Source organism: Acomys minous, assembly GCF_964271855.1.
Source record: "Acomys minous genome assembly, chromosome: 1".
Lineage (NCBI taxonomy): Eukaryota > Metazoa > Chordata > Mammalia > Rodentia > Muridae > Acomys > Acomys minous.
This window is the reverse complement of record NC_140483.1, coordinates 83,138,593-83,158,704: the sequence shown is the minus strand read 5'-3', so window position 1 is coordinate 83,158,704 and position 20,112 is coordinate 83,138,593. Positions and strand designations below refer to the sequence as shown.

Sequence of the window (20,112 nt, the reverse complement as noted above, 5' to 3'; positions counted from 1 at the left end):
TAAAAAAGTAAAAATAAGCTTTATTGTTTTCAAATATTGGGAAATCCTTTTTTTTCCTCCTTTATTAATTTATTCTTGTTACATCTCAATGGTTATCCCATCCCTTGTATCCTCCCATTCTTCCCTCCCTCCCAATTTCCCCTTATTCCCCTCCCCTATGACTGTTCCTGAGGGGGATTACCTCCCCCTCTATATGCTCACCAACACAGTTCTACATGAGTATGAAAAATCATATTAAAATGAAGAATAGCCTTGCATTGTAATACACAAGAAACACATTTATTTCAGTGCATGGGCATCAATTACTCTCTTCTGTGACACATGCAATTTTACCCAGTGAAAATTAGAATGCAAGTACTGTATATTGGGCACTTAGAGCTCACCAAAAGTTTTACATGTGTTTTCTCATTTTATCTGTAACACTTTCAGATTCAATATAAAACAATCTTAATTTAAAAATAGACACTGGGTTAGAAAAGAGTAATATCTTCTCCATAGGATCACACATCTCAGAAAGGGAAGGGGAAAGTGGAGGCAAATTGTCTTAGAGGTGAGATCCTTTTTCCAGTTCTTTCCTGTGAAAGTCATACTTTCATGTGGAGCATGATTTCCTCTTCTGGCCTCAAGAGCAGAAGCTTTAACTCCACACTTCTATAAGTACCATACACTAACCTGTTGTGCCACTGGACTCCCCTGGCTACAAACTTCTGGTTACATTCACCATGCACTGGTAGGCATGCAGGGCTGGTTCTTCTTCATTCAAACTCCCCATCCACTGCAGCCTCCAGTTTCAGTCTCACTGAAACCAGATACAGATTCAATGAATTTTCAACAGGCTATAAGTTGAAAATATGAAAGCAGGGCTCGAGATTGCAAACAGGTAGGCTGAAGAAGAGCCAAACTGAAATGAGGGAATTTGTAGTTTGGTTAACAGCACTCAGGATTTTAACCACTCCCACTGTTTTTAAAAAAGGTCTTTTTCCTCTCTTCCTACAGCTATCACAAAGAATCTCTAAGGACCAAGATTATTGTGTTGCTGCTGTTAGAGCTCACCTTTCTTTGCTCTTTAAATAATGCTATCATGAAAAATGTGACCCAATATTGATGAGACCAGAATTTTTGGAAACAATAAAGCAAGAAGCCAATAGATAACAAGCAGGAAATATAACAACTTAAGCATTCCAGGAAACAGAGCATAGAGTTTTTTTTTTTACTTTAAGCCCAAGAAACTCTGACTTTTCATATTAAAAGTGGATTTTATACAATATAATCTGAGTATGGTTTCCCCACAACTACTTCAAGATCCTCCTCACCTCTTCTCTGACACAAATCCATATCCTTTCTTGCTCTCTCTTTATAAAGTAAATAAGCATCTTTAAAGACTAATGATAGATAATATGATAAAATAAAAACAAAGCTGAATAGGACAAAACAAATAAATAACGACAAAAAAGAGTTATGGTTTCTGATTTTGTGTCTTGATGGGATTTCTGTGTGTGAATATACATGTCTCTAAATCTATGTCTTACTTATGCAGGTGGACAGCTGTGATTTTGAGGACAGCCTGATCTGCAAAGCAAATACAGGAATGAAGGCTACACAGAGAAACAAACTAACCAAGAAACAGTCTTGGCCCTATTTGCTTCAGAAATATGATCATGTTTACAGATAAGCATGCAAAGGGGAACGTGGGACATTCAAGAAGCAGTTTAGTATGTTTTGCCAAGAAACCATTCCAGTGTGAAGAGGGAAGTACATGACTATTTACTGTTGGGCTTTTAGATTATGTCTATCTCAACTAAAAGAAGGCACCCAAGAAAGTGTAATGTATAAACAAGAGAGGATGCTGATGTATTTCATAATGGAAATGTCTATTCTTGACTGTAGGATACTCAGATTCACTCATTTTGGAGGCAGTTATGAACTTGGTGAAGATATTGACCATGTAGATAGATGTCACCAATATTATTAAGGAGAATATATATATATATATATATATATATATATATAGAGAGAGAGAGAGAGAGAGAGAGAGAGAGAGAGAGAGAGAGACAGACAGACAGACAGACAGACAGACAGACAGACAGACAGACAGACAGAGACAGAGACAGAGACAGAGGAACCAGGCCTGACTGGGCTGCCTGCCTGTTTTGCTGTTGCATGTCCTGTTTTTAGCAGCTTTCATGTCTGGGCTTATGCTGGTTAGCTCATCATGGTTACCACTCCCTTCCTTGGGACTTTCCCTCATGTGCACAATCACCTCTTTAGGGATCTCACCTGCAAGTGGCATTCTTTTTTCATTTTCCTGCTTTGCTGCCTATAAAAAGGCTCTTTGGACACTGAACAAAGACTGCCGCTATCTTAGCAGGAAGGACCTGCTGTTTTATTGTGTGTTAAATTCACAGTCCCTCAACCTTAGCTCAGTACCCCAGTGGCGCAGGCGCCACAGAGAGAGAGGAAGGGAGAAGATGAGAGAAGGAGATGGGGGAGAAGAGGTAAAGTGGGAGAGAGAGAAATGTTTGAATAATATTTAGAGATATTTGCAGTTAATTAGCAGACTGGATAAATGTGAATGTAAAAGCTAAAACTCCATGTTTATATGCAGGGAACTCCATTATAGAACCAACAACTTTATTTGATACTAAAATGGTCCTAGGGCCATGAGTCTTTTCCAAATATTATCTGGACTGAAGTTGTGAATGCATATTAATTGCTTCCCTGTGCCACATTACTCTAGAGATATGGCATACAGATTCAAGCCAACAGAAGGAGTAGAACTAAGTAGCTATGCCTTCATTACCCTTGAATCCAAGATTTGTTCATAACATTCAACAATGAACATTGATGGTCCCAAGAGGGCCACTGGTTTTGGACCATATTTTCATATATTTCTTAGATACTTTTATTTCTTCTCTTGAGATCTCTATTCAGGTTCTAAGCCCATTTTTATTTGAGTTATTTGTTTTCTTGATGGTTCATTTACTGATTTCTTCATATACTCTAGATGCCAGAACTCTCTCTATGAGAATCCTAGCTGAAATAGATTTTTCCCACACTGTGGATTTCCTCTTCACTCAGTTGATTGTTTCCTTATCTGTTCTGAAGCTTTTTAGTTTTATGAGAACCAATTTTTCAATTGTTGGAGTTAGTTGCTGAGAGAATATAGTACTAGTCAGAAAGGCTTTTCCCACACATGTATCATGCAAGGTACTGCCTATGTTTTCTTTCATCAGATTCAGTCTTTACATTGAGGTATTTGATCCATTTTGAGGTGATTTTTGTGCAGAGTGATAGATATTTGTCTAAGACATTCTTCTTTGTGTGAACATCCAGTTTTCCTAGCACCATAAGTCAAGATGTCTAGTGGCTGCGTCAAATATTATTTGGTGCACATATGTATTATTGTAAGTGGAAATATTCGTGTGATCTCTTTCTCAACATGTTTATTTTGGGTACATAGAAAGGTAATGATTTTGTGCCCTTCTAATTTGCTGATTTAGTGATAATTTCTAGAAGGTTTCTTTGGATTTTTCACCAAAGGCAAAGCTTGAAAATGGGGCAAGGTGCAGGATGTTGAGTTTCCATGGATTCAGCAGTCTGGTTCTGTGCCCAGGTGTACAACCTGGGCTATGCCTACAGGTTGGATTGTTTAGGTAGGCTATGGTCTGACCCCTCACCTGATTGGACTGGCCTATGGAATGCTGGATGGGGAAACTCCTGGTCTTTGAAACTGGCTGGGGTAGGATTGATCACACTGGGATGCTGCACAAAGGGTTTGATTCAGGCTAAGCTTAGAGATTGAAGAGGCTTAAATTGGGCTATGGCTCAGAAAACTCATCAGACCAGAGATGGACAGATGGAGTGGGTCCTGGACAAGGCCTGCGAGTTGGATGCAGCTCAGACAATTGAAGTGGAAGAGGAATGGATAAACATAAATGGAATCTAATTGGGTCTGTGCAATATAAGGTGGCTACAGAGCCTTTGGTAGTAAGTGGGGTTGGGATCAAGCAATATCCTCAGGTCAGGAGACAGGCTTGGGGAGGGGCCTATCCCTGGCAAGCAGCTGTGAGCCTAGGACATCTAGAATGATAAAAGAAGTCAGTAGAAGTAGCCTACCAGGGTCTACACTACCCACTTGTGGTTAATACAAAGTCCTTGGTAACAGGGTTGGGAACAGGTGAGTCTCAAAAGAAAGAAGCCATCTAACCAGATGGAATGGACTAAGAAAGAAGGGAAAGCACAGGTGGCCTACTTGGATCTATCTTTGTCTCTTACTTCCAACTTTAGATCCTAATACTCACAATTATCTCCTCCATTAGTAAGTGTGTAAAAATAAAACTGTGTGTCATAAATAAACACCATTGAACCAAATTAGTCTTATGTTATATAAGTATTATTTTCCTTTACTGTGCTTTTCCATGGTCTAGAAAATAAAGAGATGATAGGCTCAAAACTGATCAGAGGAGAACAGTCACACTGTACTGGTGTTGTATATCTTTATTCTGATAAATATGAGAAAACCCATAATCTTGAAAGAATATGAATTAATATGCTGTCAATAACAACTACCAACACTTAAAACTAATATTTAAAAACTATGTACATATTAAGTCTTACCAAGAAAAGCCAAAGGCTACACATTTAAAGTTACTAGTGAAACATTTTGGTTGCTTATGAATGCAAATTCTATATTTTGGAGCCTCTGGATTACACGTTCACTTGGAATGCATGTGTATTAAAGTAAATTCTAGTGTCTTTTTGGTCAGCAAGGATGTCTTATTCTTCATGCTGATTTCTAGGAAACAAATGGGCTTAATTTTTCAATTATAGTATCATGAAGCAGGAGTGTCTCTGAAAACTGAGTTTAAACATAAAAGATTGTCCAGGCAACTTCTGCATCTTCTTGCTACTGGTGCAGAGCCCATGTTCCCAGAATGGCCTTTGGAAATAATGGTAGTGAAGATTGTGGATAGAAATCCAATAATATTATACAAAGAGAAGTAAATAGGAGTAGATGTGATGAGAGCAGGGATTGAGACTATAAACATGGTATTTGAAAAGGGTCAAGTCACCAATATCACTTGCTGACCATCAATAAGCTGAAACAACAAAACAAACCCATGTACTTCCAATCAAAATTCTATTCACTTATGATGTTTCTTGATGCCTACTATTGTATAAGAAACCAATAGGAATTTCAAGGACAGTAGACTTTACCAGTAAACAAGATGATGCCATTCTTCTGGATGGCAAACAGAAAGGGGCGATCAGCTCTGAACACTGTGGATTCAGGAAGCTGCTTTTCGACAATGTTACTTTCCGTAGCAGCAGTGGCCTCTGTGCCATCCTCCGTGACCTCTATGAATGACTTGTGCATTAGATTTGATACATAGAGACGACCTCCAGAAGCAATTCCAGAGAGATCTGCGCTGGACTCATCAAAGATATCACGCAACCCTAAGGATTTCAAATGATGACCCATTTCGTAATTCTTCTCTATCTTGAACTGAGGAAGAAATACATCCACATACTGGGATTTCATTTTCTTCCTATTGGTCCAGCTCATTAGATTCTGAAAGCTCAGCCTGCTTTCAATCTGCAGAGATTTTTAAAAGTTTAGAAACATACAGTTAGGGAAAAAATAAAACTGAAACTACAATGACACATAATTGTCTGTAATGACACTTTTCTGTGTTTTTGTATTTCTGTAAGTGAATTAGGTCAAAAGGGGATCACAAAGAGAAAGTGAACAGTTCAAGTAGTTTGTAAGCCAGTTGCCTATTTAGCTTACTATGCTACAACAAGCCATGATTTATGTATGTTCAATGGCATGGCTGATCTCTGCTCACACTGGAAAAGACAGAGGCAAACTGAAATATTAGGTAGGCAAACAGAACAAGGAGGGATATGTGGGAAGGTGTGGAGGGAAGAAAATGAAGGAGGGAATGATGTAATTATACCATGCTCTCAAAAAATCAAAAGAAATAATTAAAATGAATGAGATAAATATCCTTTAAAAATAGAATTGGACTTATTATTCCTGTGAAGTATTGTAAAATTGCTATAATAAAACAGGCATAGACATTTTAGAAAAGAATTTGGAAATAAAGGATTATCAAAAAAACACTAAGCATAATGGTCATTTGAACCAATGTTTTCTAATTATTTTCCCATCATGAAAGACACATAAAGTATAAATGTTTGAATAGTGTGAAAAGTAAACCAAGGGAAGACTAGAAAGTTGTCTCACCAACTTTACTTTCAGCACCCACATGTGACTTACAACCATCTATAATTTGAAGGATGTCTTCTAGCTCCAAGAACACCAGGCACATGTATGGTATGCAGACATGTGTGCAGGAAAAATACCCATACACATAAAATAAAAATAAACTTAAAAATGAAATAATAAATAATAAATAAACCTAGATGTTCTGAGACAAAAGACCCAGAACCATATCTCTGGGGAATGTAACGGCAGATCTCTCCCAAAACAATATTTACTGTCATAGGGAAGTGTGGATTCTCAGCTCTCCTACTCAACACATAAGAAATATAAGTCCAGAGAATAAAGGGAGCTATGCCTGATGTGCAAAGTAAGCAATCTTGATTTCACACATAGAGTAGGTACTTATCTCCAACAGCATTGCTACTTGGAACAATTCACAAATAAAAACTGCCTGGTTTATAATGGGAAAGTTTTTATTTTCATAAACAGGAGAAATTTACCTATGGATACCTATTAAATTCAGATGCCTGTGATTCTAAAAACTAATTTTTATATACATCAAACTTATATTTTTATAAAGGACCAGAATTTACATAGTAAAATTTAATTCATTTGAAATTTCTGTGATAAGTAATCTAGTTTTTAGATAATCTATAATAACTTCTTATTCTGAATTTAACTTTTTCTCCTTGGTTATGGAATTCTATGGTGTCATCTTTCTCACTATGTAACATGTATTTATATGTGCATGTATACATACACACACACACATACACACACACACATACACACACACACACACACACACACACACACACACACACACACACACACATGAAAAGCAAACAAACATAACCAACAGTGTTCTGCATACAATATACCCCTATGTGGAAAGGACAATGGTAACTTACTTGGGATAAGTCATTCTCTGGCAGCATGATGTACATACTTATGCCACCCTGATATTGCAGCTCAAGAACCTTCATGGGTGGATCTTGAATTGTAGACAAATTGAACCTCCGTTCTTGATGCATCATAGCAACAGCTTTTCCGGGACACTGGATGCCAGGTCACAAAGAGGTGTTACAATCCCACAATAACTTACTCACTGGCCAAATACACATAAAACTAAAGATTTGCTCAGTAGACCTTGGAAATTATTGATCTGTTTCAAGTGTTGGTTTTAGGGTGCATTAATCTTAATTGTAAACCTACAGAAGTTGAGTTAGTCCTTTAGTTTAAACGTGTCTGCTGTGTAAAGTAGTACTTCACATCTCTTCCTCCAGATCCTATCAGTATGATTGGCACAGCATGATACCCACTGCACAGTGTAGTGACAGTTTTATTGGTTAATATCACTACTAAGTAGAAGTGCTTTGTACTAAGTGTTTTAGCTGAACAATCTCTAAAACTAATGAGTAAATACTAAATGACAATAAATAAAGAGTGAATACTGTAGGGTTTTTTTCTTCACAGCAAAACAAAATATAGACTAAAGCTATCAAAATCATGTAATTCACAATACAGGGAATAGAGACTACTTCCAACATGGACTCTGGCCACCAATCTTTGATCACTTCCCCATGGCAGGGTGGCCTTGCCAGGCCACAGAGGAAGAGGTTACAGACAGTACAGATGAGACTTGATAGACTGAGGTCAGATGTTAGGGGAGGAGGGCTCTCCATTTTGAGGACTAAAGGAGGGAGGGGATGACAGAGGGAGGGGGGATTGGGATGGGATGAGGAAGAGGGATTCAATCGGGATGTGGAAGGATTTAAACTGCAGAACAAGCAGATAACTTATATCGTTAATCCCACTATAAGGGAATAGCTCTGAGACTGGATGAGACATGAATGTCTAGGCACAGACAGTGCTTCTTGTTGGCTACAGAACCCCTATGAATTACCATTAGATGCTATTCTTTATATGGCATGAATAAAGATTTACAGATGTCTTTTTTCTGCTTATACAAAGAGCAGAGAACCAGCCTTAATTGTTCTGTATATCCCGCACAACTTATACTCTTATAATTTTAGGACTGTATAATGCTTGTTAAAAAAAATATATTTTCAGAACAAAAGAACTGGACACGGACGTTGGATCAGGCCTGATAGGATTCATTCATCTCAGCATGCTGGACACTGACATCCTGCATCCTTCATGTTCCAGCACCAAGTGTTTCAGTTGCTGTTCTTCATCAGAACAGGACAGCTCCCAGGACACCTTTGAAGAAAGCTTCCAATCCCAATTGGTGCAGTTTTTCAGACTGTCCCACACAAGACTCTATTTCAGCCTGAAATTTCTCAACACTTAGAAACTCCACAAATGCTATTCCTAGCTTGTTTAACCATTTCTTCAATTTTCTTTGGGCCCCTACAAAGGTATTACCCATCCCAAATCAGAAGGAAGAAACTTTAAGAGAACGATGCCCCATTTCCTTTACGGAGATCAGGTAGGTTTTTGGTTGCTTTCATGGGCTATACAGGATTATTTTCAATGGGAGTTGGTTATAAGTTCTTATTGATTTTATTTAGAGAGAAAACAAAATTGGACTCAGGGATGTGTCCCTTTTCTTTTATCTTCCATTCTTAGGTTTGGAGATAGGAGTTGAAAAGAAATAAGGGATATAGAAATATATAGGGAAAAAGTATATTATTGAATCTACTCCTCAACTTAATGCCTTAATTGTTACTCACAAGGTAATTTTTAGTTCACTGCAATAGAAATTTATGTATAGATGCAAAATAGGTTTAATTTTAGATATATTGGTATATAATTAAAGTTTAAGATTATTCTTCATGTACATTATATATATTTCTACTCTACTACGTGGATTGTACTTATATAACTCAATTAATAAACAAGATTTACTTCCAATAAGTGCTACTGCAGGTTGCTTGGGATACGTAAGCTATACAAGTTAATTGTTAGTTGAGTAAATCATGGTCATATCAATTACTAGTCTATTTTTATCACAAGAAGTACATCTTAATTGCAACAGATAGACATGATTCTGTAGAAAGATAAAGTTAAATAGTTAGAGAAGGTCTTTTCAAAAACCTCAGAGACATACAGAATATGGCATTTAAAATGTTTTTTATTATTTTGAAGATTCATTAACAATGAGACAGGTTAACTCCTGGCAACAGCTAGCCTACCTCAAAGAGGATGATAAGCATCAAAGAACCTCCTTATGGAGATGGCTTCAATTGTGACAAACAAGCCACAGGGCATAATGTCCTCATTTCTACCACAGACAGAATTCTGCCTAAAAAAGGGCAAGCTTGGATGCAGGCAGAGTTGATGGCCAAACTCTGCCAAGACAGGGTAAGCAAGTCCTCAATAGTTTCTATCTCACAAATATGCCTGTCAGATATATTGGGCCAGAAAGCTGAAGATGATGCTTGAACATTGCAGAGTTTTGAGTGACTGTTCAGGTAGCAAACTGTCTCTGTCATCTTCTCATTTGGGAAGCAGCTAACCTGCACCTCTTGAATACTCAGGTAATTAATTTTATTCCTTCTCGAGTCTCTGATGGGATTGAAGATTAGATAGTTTAATTTTACAATTAAACTTAGTTGTTTAATGGTTAAGATATTTTTAGGTCTAGACAGATGTTTTAAGTTGATAATGATAAGATATGATAGACAATGATTTACTTTCAGAATTTTAGATGCACCAAGATGGGAAAGAGTTTTTCTTCAAGGCTGCCAAATACAAATAGCCAAAAACACTAAGAATATAACATTTATACAATTCCTGATTGTTTCATGGCTCTTCGTGCTGTAGGTAGCTCATTGTGTATATGTGTAATAATATAAATATATATGTAAATGTTTTAATTAATTAAAAAATTTTAAATGAAGTTTTAGAAAAATTAAAAATTAATGTAAAGTGACAGATTATATCTATTTTTAACTTAATGAACATTCTAATTTTTATCTTGAAGATACCATTTATAGATTTTAAAATACCACAGAGGTATAACAAATTTCTTTTCCTTTCAATATTAAAATAGTCAACATTTCAATAATATCCCTTTTTAGGACAAATTTTTTCATAGAATAACAGTCAATTCTGTGTCCTCTTGAGCTTCAGAAAGATCACACAGGAAGCAATAAAAAACACATGTACCCATCAAAAGAAGGGAGAGATGGCCTGTCCCAAGTGAGGACTGGGATGGCTCAGCTACACAGTGCCATTTGTATATGGACAGAGAAAGAGTCACATATCTTACAAAGGTGTTTCACCAGTGCTTTTGTTTGTTACTTTTATTACCTGTGTTCTACCACAGACCTTCTTTCACTAGCTAGTAAGCTAACAGCAACAACTGTGAAATCAGCAATCAAGACTGCATAGTGTTCTTGATTGCAAAGCTGTCACACAAAGGGATGTGGGCCAATAGGATGGGTTTTTTAAAAGAGGCCATTACATGGTGATACTTTTTTAAAAGCTCCGATAGAATCAAAAAATAATCCAGTAGGCAGGAAGGCAGCACGCTATGTCTTTATTGCTGAAAGTGAGGCAACCCATACAATCTATGAGGTGAAGAGTGCATGGAAGTGGTGCAGAACAAAAATTTCTTTCCAAATCCTGTCTATTTAGCCACTGAAATGCTAACAAGACCTCTGTAATATGTTTCGGACTGTATTTTAGGCTCCCGAAGGCAAGCCACGCTGATTGCTATCAACACTTCTATATCTAAAATTCCAGCCATAGGAAAATGTGTAAGTATGATTTCAATCTATTTTTGTGATATGTAACAAATAAAACTAAAACTTAAATTTAAATGTATTCAACATTATTTTTCAGCATAAAATATTAAGTGAATAAATTTTAGATGTCATATAACTTAATCACTTCAAGTTAGGAGGAGTCCAGCAACATTTACACTTGTCTAGAACAGCGAAGCGACGTCTGAAAGCAAGTGAGGGATCTTACCACATCTGGCAGATGAAATTTGTGCAAATGTCACAATTCAAATAAGGGAATAATTTAGGGGAATCCCTTAACATATTTGTACATACCGTGGGAGACCTGAATTGGCATCTGAGGGTATCACTCTTGGTGAAGGCATATTTCCATTTGCCTTTGAAGTAAACAGCATTCACAAGCACCATGACAGCTGATGAACTGAGGCTGTTGCCACCTAACACCTTCTTGATTTTACCTTTTGAAAATAAGTTGAAAGGAACAAGGCTCATCTATATTGAAACAATTCTTAAGTGTACTTACAGACTCTTAATGGGCATAATTTTTCTTATATTATCATATAAATTCTTATGATATCAGTACTAACACATTAGTAATAAACATGCTTGGTATTTTTTCAACTCTTCAAAGACAGTATTTTATTTAAGCCTCATAAAGTGTTTATGAAATCTGTGCTGCTCTTGGTTTAGTTTCCTGTTAAGGGAACTGAAGAACAGGAGCATCAGATAATTGATACTGTCACTCAACAAGAATGCAACTGCAACCATCACTGTGGCTGTGGGAGATGCAGCCTTGCTATCCGAGACTCAACCGGCAATACAGTCTCATATAGCTGTGAGATGACACTTCCTGTGATGAAGAAGTCCAGCCACAAGCAAAGCCTGCAGATTTGCATTTACAGAATGAAACAGAAATTTGTACATCAGAAAAGGTGACTGATAACTATACTGAAAGCAATTTGATGCACAAACACCGGATGAGATGGAGCAGTTTGAGGGATTCCTTGTAACTTATAATAAACTTACAGAAGTCTATTCCTTGGGGCTGTTAAAGATCTCACAAGAGAAGTGAAACTTGACAAGGACCCTGTTCTGGGAACTGCTTACACAAACACTTTTAAGTGTCAAAAACAAACAAACAAACAAACAAACTACGAGATTACAGAAATATCATTTGCAGAAGTATGAAACCTTAGCAGCCAAAGCAGGACTCATCAGCCAAAAATGGAGAAGCCCTGGTAGGTGGGTTTCCCTGATGTGCTACCAGCAGCACTTGCAGTGGGAATGCTCATTCACCAGATGTTGCAATCATGTGGTGAATGGAAACAACTCAGTGTTCCCCAAAACTAGTCAGGATTATTATTAGTCAATCAAATTGTTGATCAGTGAAAGTGAGAAGACCAATATTTGTCTTAAGATTGAGTCCTTTCTGAGGTGTTCGGTTACTTTACCTAGTAAACCAATAGTTCTATTTATGACTGAGTTTTAAACACAAAATTAGACCCAGTAATGTGTAAGAGATAAAAATCTATTACTTTTAGTGAAAAGAAATGGAAATGTCACCAAAGAAGCAAAAAAAAAAAAAAAATCACAACATGATTCCCAAAGTCCCTCTGGGGCACAGACCAGACCTCTCTGAAACTGTGCAACTCCAAGTAGACTTTAATTCCATTCTGTAAAAATGTTTCCAATGGGAGGACAAATCAAAGGCTCTTGACTATTGTTGTATTGAGTGCCACTTAGTTATCCCCAAACCAAGTTATGTCATTTCAATTGATTCGTAAGTATCATAAACATTACATTTGAGATGTGTAATTGGGAGTAAGCCAAGACACAGCAATGATATAATGATGAATGAGCAAAGGAAATGGAAAAATTGTGTCCTTATTCCCAGGAGTACTTGTATGGTGCTAAATGGAGTGTAAGTCACACGGCTCATATTCTGAGGTGGAAAAAAAACTCAAATACATGAATAATATTCACAGTTCAAATCAGAACCCACCATTAAGTGAATAAGTAGTATTACTGTAGAATAGGTTGATCAACAACACAAAAGATTAATAGATTTCTGTATTTTGTATTAAAGAAGAAGTTTGTCTGGAGTTGAGATTTCAGTTGTGAAAAGTATCAAAAGTACTACAAAGTTCTGAAGTTACTCAATAAAGAGTATTTTTAAAATATTGAAATCAAACAAGTAATCTAAAACAGCCATAATCAGTACTTTGGGTTAGGATCAACTATTTTTATATGCATAAAAATTCCCAAATTTTAAGTAGACTTATCATTTACATATAACTGACAAAATAATGTAAAAGAATAAAGTATTTCACTTGCCATGTGTCTCATTGTTAATCCATTTATTAATTTTATATCTGGTTTCCTGTATATCATTTGTGAAGTCAACTCTTTCCACTTTGGCGTTGTATAATTTTTCAGCACAGTCAATATAGTTCTGCAAATAACAATATAGATTTTGTAACTATAGATACCACCAACCAAGTACAAAAGAAATGGGAAGTTAATTCTTGATTTCCACCGCCTCCAAAATGTGAATTTATGACAAGAGCTATAGAAACAGGCTAGTTATGACCTTGATGTTGACTATTGATTTTACTTTTCCTGGATTAGGTTGGAGATGATGGTTAAAGCTTACTGCTTCATGTTGGCACTTTTGTCACACCATAAATATCCCAGTGTCCTCATTATATCCCTTTCTAGCTAAAAGCCTTTCAAGGCTACTTATACATAAGATAAGACAAAAAAACTCCAAACATATCTAAAAAGGCTTTCCACCTCGTTTTCCTAGTTTTCAGTTATTTCCTTCTTCACAATATATCTGTGATACCAAACTCCTTATAATTCCTGTAGAATGTAATCCATGTGCCTTGACCTATTTCAAACCTTTGAACAATACTCTCTCCATTCTAATCTTTTTTATTGTCACCAATTTTCCTACTTGTTTTTTCAAGCATTACTTACTGTTTCTCCCTGAGAGCCATCTTTTCTACATCCCTCCTGTTCCTTATAACAATGTCTTCATTTTCATTTTTTAATTTTAAAAAGAAGTTAGTATCTGAATATCTGCATAGAATACATTATGATAATATGATACATACATTTACTATAGAATTACCAAATCATGATTATAAGCACCACCATCTTTTCAAAGACAATCACAGCTGTTGTCACAAAGCATTTTACTTGTATTTGAGATATTCCAATTCCTCCATAAGACACCAAATTCTGTAAAGTTGAGACGATGCATGTTTCACTTTTTACTGCATTCCTAGCACAAAACACACTGACTTCTCCTTAATGAACTTCAAAAATACATAAATTTAATTTTAGAAAGTTGCCCAATTTATCAGTATTCTAGGAATACAGCAAACACATACATGAATACTTTGTAACAAAGATTTTCATATTTTGGATAAAAATATTCAATATAACTTTCATTGATCTATATCAATGTAGTTATCCTAGTAGTTATTCTAAAAATATTATACAGTCATCTATACTAATGATGAGGATTGACTAGCAATCTCTTGTCTAATGACCAGACATTTTTCATTTACTGATTGACTTTCCCCTATACATCCATTTACTCATCTATTCATCTATCTATCCACTTATAGGCACTAATGATAAAGATTAGTTTTAAAATTCAATCCACATTCAGAGAAGTTAATATAAATGTAAGCTGTCAGTAAGAAAAAAAGACTAAGAGAGGCAGGGCCTAGGAAATTACATAGACACTACTATAGTCTACCACTTTCCAGGCAGCTCTGGAAGAGTTACAGGCTTTTCAACATTGATATATTCTTCTTTAAGTTCAATTAACATGCCATACCAATCTCTTCCCAAGGGTATCACATATTTAAAAGGAGATATTCTTTGTCCAAACAAATTGGTACTTTTCCAGGTCCCTAACTCCATTATATCTATCACTATGTGCTAACAGTATTATATTCACCTGTGACACAAATTATTCCAGATTGATTTCTTTGTGTATAATCTCCACTCTTTCCCAGGAGAAACCTCCTATTATTATTCCTTTCTGTGATGGCTGATTTTATGCATCAACTTGAAAATTTTTATTTAGCATATGTCTGGGACAGTGTATGAAGTTGAAACAGACTAATGACATAAAATTTCTACCCCAGGGTACGTCGACCTCATGTAACCAATGCCAAACAAGTGAAATGCAAGTAGCACCAAAGGAAGGTGGAAATCCTGCAGGTTTCATGCTATACCTGGGGCAATGAGCATTCTGACCTTCGGACTCCAACTAAAACATGGACTTTTCTTTAATCTGGATACAGACAATTTTTTACCTAAGGCTTCTGGCCCATATGTTTTGTCAACTGCATATGTTAGGAATTCTTTGCCTCCACAGTCAAGTGAGTCGAGTCCTTGTAATAAATCTCTCTAGCTTGTCATTTTCATCCTAGTGGAAACACTCCCTAGAATGACATCCAGCTACTTCTTGTCTTTCCCAACTCCTCTGCCACATACTTTACAGAGACAAGAGGATTTTCCACACTTTTTATTATCAAAAAAAGCTGATTATGGCCTTCTTTTATTTTATTTCCTTGATGAATGTTTTATACTTTTCAGTATACAAACTATATGTATAAGAATGGCAACCCATATGTCCCTGTTGTGTGTTAGGGCATCTTCTGGGTATATTCCAAGGAGTGGAATAGCTGGGTCTTGAGGAGGCCCTATTCCCATTTTTCTGAGAAAGCGCCAGATAGCTTTCCAAAGTGGTTGTACTAGTTTGCATTCCCACCAGCAACAAAGGAGTGTTCCTCTCTCTCCACATCCTCACCAACATGTGGTGTCATTTGAGTTTTTGATCTTAGCCATTCTGATGGGTGTAAGATGGAATCTCAGTGTCGTTTTGATTTGCATTTCTCTGATGACTAACGCAGATAAGCATTTCTTTAAGTGTTTCTCGGCCACTTGATATTCCTCTGTTGAGAATTCTCTGTTAAGTTCCAAGCCCTATTTGGCAATTGGGTTGTTTGGTTTTGTGGTGTTTAATTTCTTAAGTTCTTCATATATTTTTGGATATTAAACCTTTGTCAGATGAAGGGTTGGTGAAGATCTTTTCCCAGTCTGTAGGCTGTCGCTTTGTTCTACCATGTTCATAGCTGCTTTATACATAATAGCCAGAACATGGAAACAGCCTAAGTGTCCCTCAGTAGAAGAATGGACTAAGAAACTGTGGTACATTTACACTATGGAATACTACTCAGCTATTAAAAACAAGGAATTTCTGAAATTTGTGGACAAATGGATTGATCTAGAAATTATCATAATGAGTGAGTTCACCCAGAAGCAAAAAGAGACAAATTGTATATACTCACTTATATCAAAATACTAGCCCAAGGGATATGAACTATGAAGAACTTTACTTACCAAGAAAGTGGGTCAGAGGAGAGGACATCCTATGGAGACTTTAGGTGAGAGTAGCATGGAAGAATGGGGAAATTGTAGGACCCACAGGGTCCTGGAAACCTACAAGAAGATCTTTATGACAGGCAGATCTGGGTCCTGGGGTCCTCCTCAAACTAAGGCACCAGCCAAGGAGAATATAGGCAGTAAATGTCGAACCCCTACCAAGACCTAGCCAACGAACATGATATTCTCCACCGTTGAGTGGAGAGTGAGATCTGACTCTCACACGAACTCTGGTGCCCCTTTTCTGACCATGTCCCCTGGATGGGGAGGCATGGTGACACTCAGAGGAAGGATAGCAAGTTACCAAGAAGATACTTGATATTCTAAGAGCATATATAGGGGGAGGAGGTCTCCCTCAATCACAGACATAGGAGAGGGGAGAAGGGGGGAAGTGGGAGGGAGGGAAGAATGGGAGGAAACAGGAGAAGGGCTAACAATTGAGATGTAATATGAACAAATGAATAAAAAAAAAAGAATGGTAACCCATAGACTGATATGTTTGATGATTACAAGGTGTGGCCTTGTTAAAGTGAGTATGCCCATGTTGGTAGAACTGTGGCACTGTGGGTGACCTTAGAGGTTTTATAAGCCCAAGGCAGGCATATTAGCTTTCCCTCTTCCTTCTGCCAGCAGATATGGTAACTCTTTGCTACTTTTCTAGCAGTATATCTGCCTGCATAGCGCCATGCTCCCCATCTTGATGACAAGGGACTAAACCTTTGAAATTTTAAGTAAGTCCCCAATTAAATGTTTTCTTTTGTTATAGTCCTCAGTCATGCTGTTGCTTCAAAGCAATATAACACTGATTAAAACAGGAGTTAGTACCAGGATTGGGGTATTGCTGTGATTGTCCTTGTTAGCCAAATGTGGACTTTGGGACCTTTGATTAAAAAATCAGTTTAATGCTTTATGCAGGGCTTAATGGGCTGTACTAATAACATGATGGAAGACTGGTGCTGAGAGGAAGATAGACTATGGCAGTCTAGTTCAAGAGGTTTCATAAGAGAAGAATATTAGTAAGTAGCCTACAGCCAATTATTGTGATATTTTGGGGGGAAATTTTGCTGCTTTCCCTCATTATTCAAAAATTTGTGTGAGGCTGAATTGAAGAGTTCTGAATTAACTACATTGGCAGAGAAGATTTCAAGACATTCCAATATCTGCTGTGTTGCTTTGTTATAAGAGTAATGGTTACTCTTATGCATACCTATAACAGAAATAGAGCAGGCTAAGGAAGAAAAATACAAAATGTACAGTTGGAAGAAAAAAGAGCACTAGGAAGAATAATGAAGCGAAGTCCATGCTCAAGGAGATAAAATGTTTAAAGAAGAGCCCACAGCTAAATGGAATAAAAGGAGTAGTGACCTAGAGCATAGCCAGATGCAGCTAAGCCTCCAACTTGTGGAAAGGAACTGAAGAAAATCTTAAGCAGTGAAGGAAAGCACCTACAACAGATCTGAGGCCATTTTAATTGACCAAAGAGGCCAAATTCCATCCCCAGCAAGCCACAGAGCTTGGCAGCTTCTGCAATGTGATACTGGGGCTTTAGAGTTAAGAATACAAGAAGAGAGGTATAAAATCTCCCTCCTCAGCTAATAAAAGCTGGTGAGGCTAAGCTTGTGTCTGGAATATTCCCTCATGAAGGTCCAGAGAGGCCATTGTGTTTAAGCTGTAAAGGTGAAGCCTGGATTGTGGTGTAGACTCCAAAATATTGGAGATATCAGATTTATGAGATACATTCCAAGGATAGCTAGCATCCTTGTGAAAGAAGCCCAAGAGAGGAATACATTGCAGTCAACAAAGTTGAAAGGAGTTAGAGATCTGAAGATCACTTTGACATCAGACTCAGAGCTGTGAAATTTGAAGTCTGCCCAGCTGTATTTAGACCTTGTTTTGGTCCAGTATTTAATTATTATGCTCCCTTTCATCCTTTTTCTAATGGTAATATATGTGTTACAGTTATTTTTATAAAACAATGTTTGTTTTCTTAGCTTATTTCTTATCCCAGCTATCACACAAATAATTGAGACTCAGTTATAATGCAAGGCTTCCCAACACAATCTTGAGCAATTTAAGTCTATTCTTAACTCTCTGTGCTATTTTGTTTTACTCCCAGCAAACATCTCAGCAACACTTGCACTTTGTAGCTTTCCTCAGCTCCACCTCCTTTCTCCTAAACTTTCTTGGATCTCTACCTGTGGCTGAATCCCCTGCTTCTTCTCCTAACTCCTCTTCCCCTGGCTGGTGTGAAATCAAGCCCTATACTCTCCTACTGCTTTAATGACATACAGGGGGACAATTGGGAAGCAAAGTTTACAAAACATTTAGACAGTAGAATTTCAAAACAAAGCTTGTAACCAGACATGGAGGGTATAGATATCAGCATTTAAACTTTGCAATAACCTTATACCTATAATTCTGTTCCATTGTAGGTCAAATGTACGTGATCTGCTTTTTGATTTTGACTTTTACAGGGGGTTGCAGTTCAGAGATTGCCTTGAGTCTCAGAAGAGACTTTGAACTTTGGATTTTAAACAGATTTATGACTGTGATGGCCTATAGAACTTTTGAAATTGGACTGTATTCATTTTCACATGATGATATGGCTACAAGCTTATGGGTGCCAGGGAGTAGGATGTGGTGCTTTGAATAAGAATGGCCATGATAGTATCATATGCTTGAATTTTTAGTTTTCAGCAAATGGCACTCTCATTTCTCTCTGTGTTCCCTCTCTTACCATGTTCTCCCTCTTTATCTACTTCTACTGTCGATTTTATATCCACTTCTAAGTGAGATTTAAACATCTTCCCTTGGGTCCTCCTTGTTACTCATCTTCTTTGGGTCTGTGAATTGCAGTATGGTTATCCTGCATTGTATGGTTAAAATCTACTTATAAGTGAGTACATAGCATGCATGTCTTTCTCGGTCTGCATAATCTCACTCAGGATAATCTTTTGTAGTTCTATCCATTTGCCTACAAATTGCATGATTTCCTTATTTTTAATAGCTGAGTAGTATTGCATTGTGTAAATGTGCCTGTTTCTTTATCCATTCTTCAGTTGAGGGACATCTGGGTTGTTTCCCTTTTCTAGCTATTATGAATAAAGCTTCTATGAACATAGTTGAGCAAATGTACCTGTTTTATGATGAGGCATAACTTGGGTATATGCTCAGAAGTGGTATAGCTGGGTCTTTAGGTAGAGCTATCTTCAATATCCTGAGAAAGTGCCAGATTGCAATGTCTGGTTTATATTTGCTTTTTTGTAGTAGGTGTTTATGCCCAAATTTATGTCTTAAATTGTCCTTTATGTATACCATATGTTTTAATATGTTATACTTTTTCAACTTAATTTTAATTATACTTTGTAATTTCCTTTTTTACTCCTTGACTGGAAAACCTCCATTAGCTACTATCTGGAGCTATTCTGAATTTGAATTTTTATAGTTCTATGCATATACACAATATATTGTGATAATATTTACTGGAATTATCCTAACTTATCTCCCTTCTTCTCTCTCTCTCTGAGCTCTATATCATTTATGATCTGTCTTTTTCTTAGTTTGATTATTTTTGCACTACTGGGTTCTTTAAAATTAATGTTACAAGTGGAAGAAGACCTAATTGATCACATTTAGTGATGGAATATGAATGTGGAAGGAGAAAGAGGCATGAAGAATAACCTAGTGACTGTTGGTATTGCTTAT

General features: G+C 36.8%; 1 protein-coding gene across 4 annotated transcripts in view; it reads right to left on the bottom strand.

Annotated features, from left to right (window-relative positions):
• Window positions 1-4,055: 4,055 nt before the first annotated feature.
• Window positions 4,056-20,112, bottom strand: part of SERPINB7 (serpin family B member 7) — a 51,848-nt gene continuing 35,791 nt past the window's right edge. For 3 of the 4 annotated variants that reach the window (XM_084794893.1, XM_084794894.1, XM_084794891.1), the window contains 4 exons: window positions 13,276-13,393; window positions 11,257-11,399; window positions 7,141-7,287; window positions 4,056-5,596 (listed from right to left, as the gene is read on the bottom strand). In XM_084794893.1, coding sequence (XP_084651019.1) covers window positions 5,198-5,596; window positions 7,141-7,287; window positions 11,257-11,399; window positions 13,276-13,393 — 807 coding nt within the window. In that variant the 3' untranslated portion in view covers window positions 4,056-5,197. The remainder of the gene's footprint in view (window positions 5,597-7,140; window positions 7,288-11,256; window positions 11,400-13,275; window positions 13,394-20,112) is intronic. The other variant, XM_084794892.1, reaches the window with a different exon arrangement.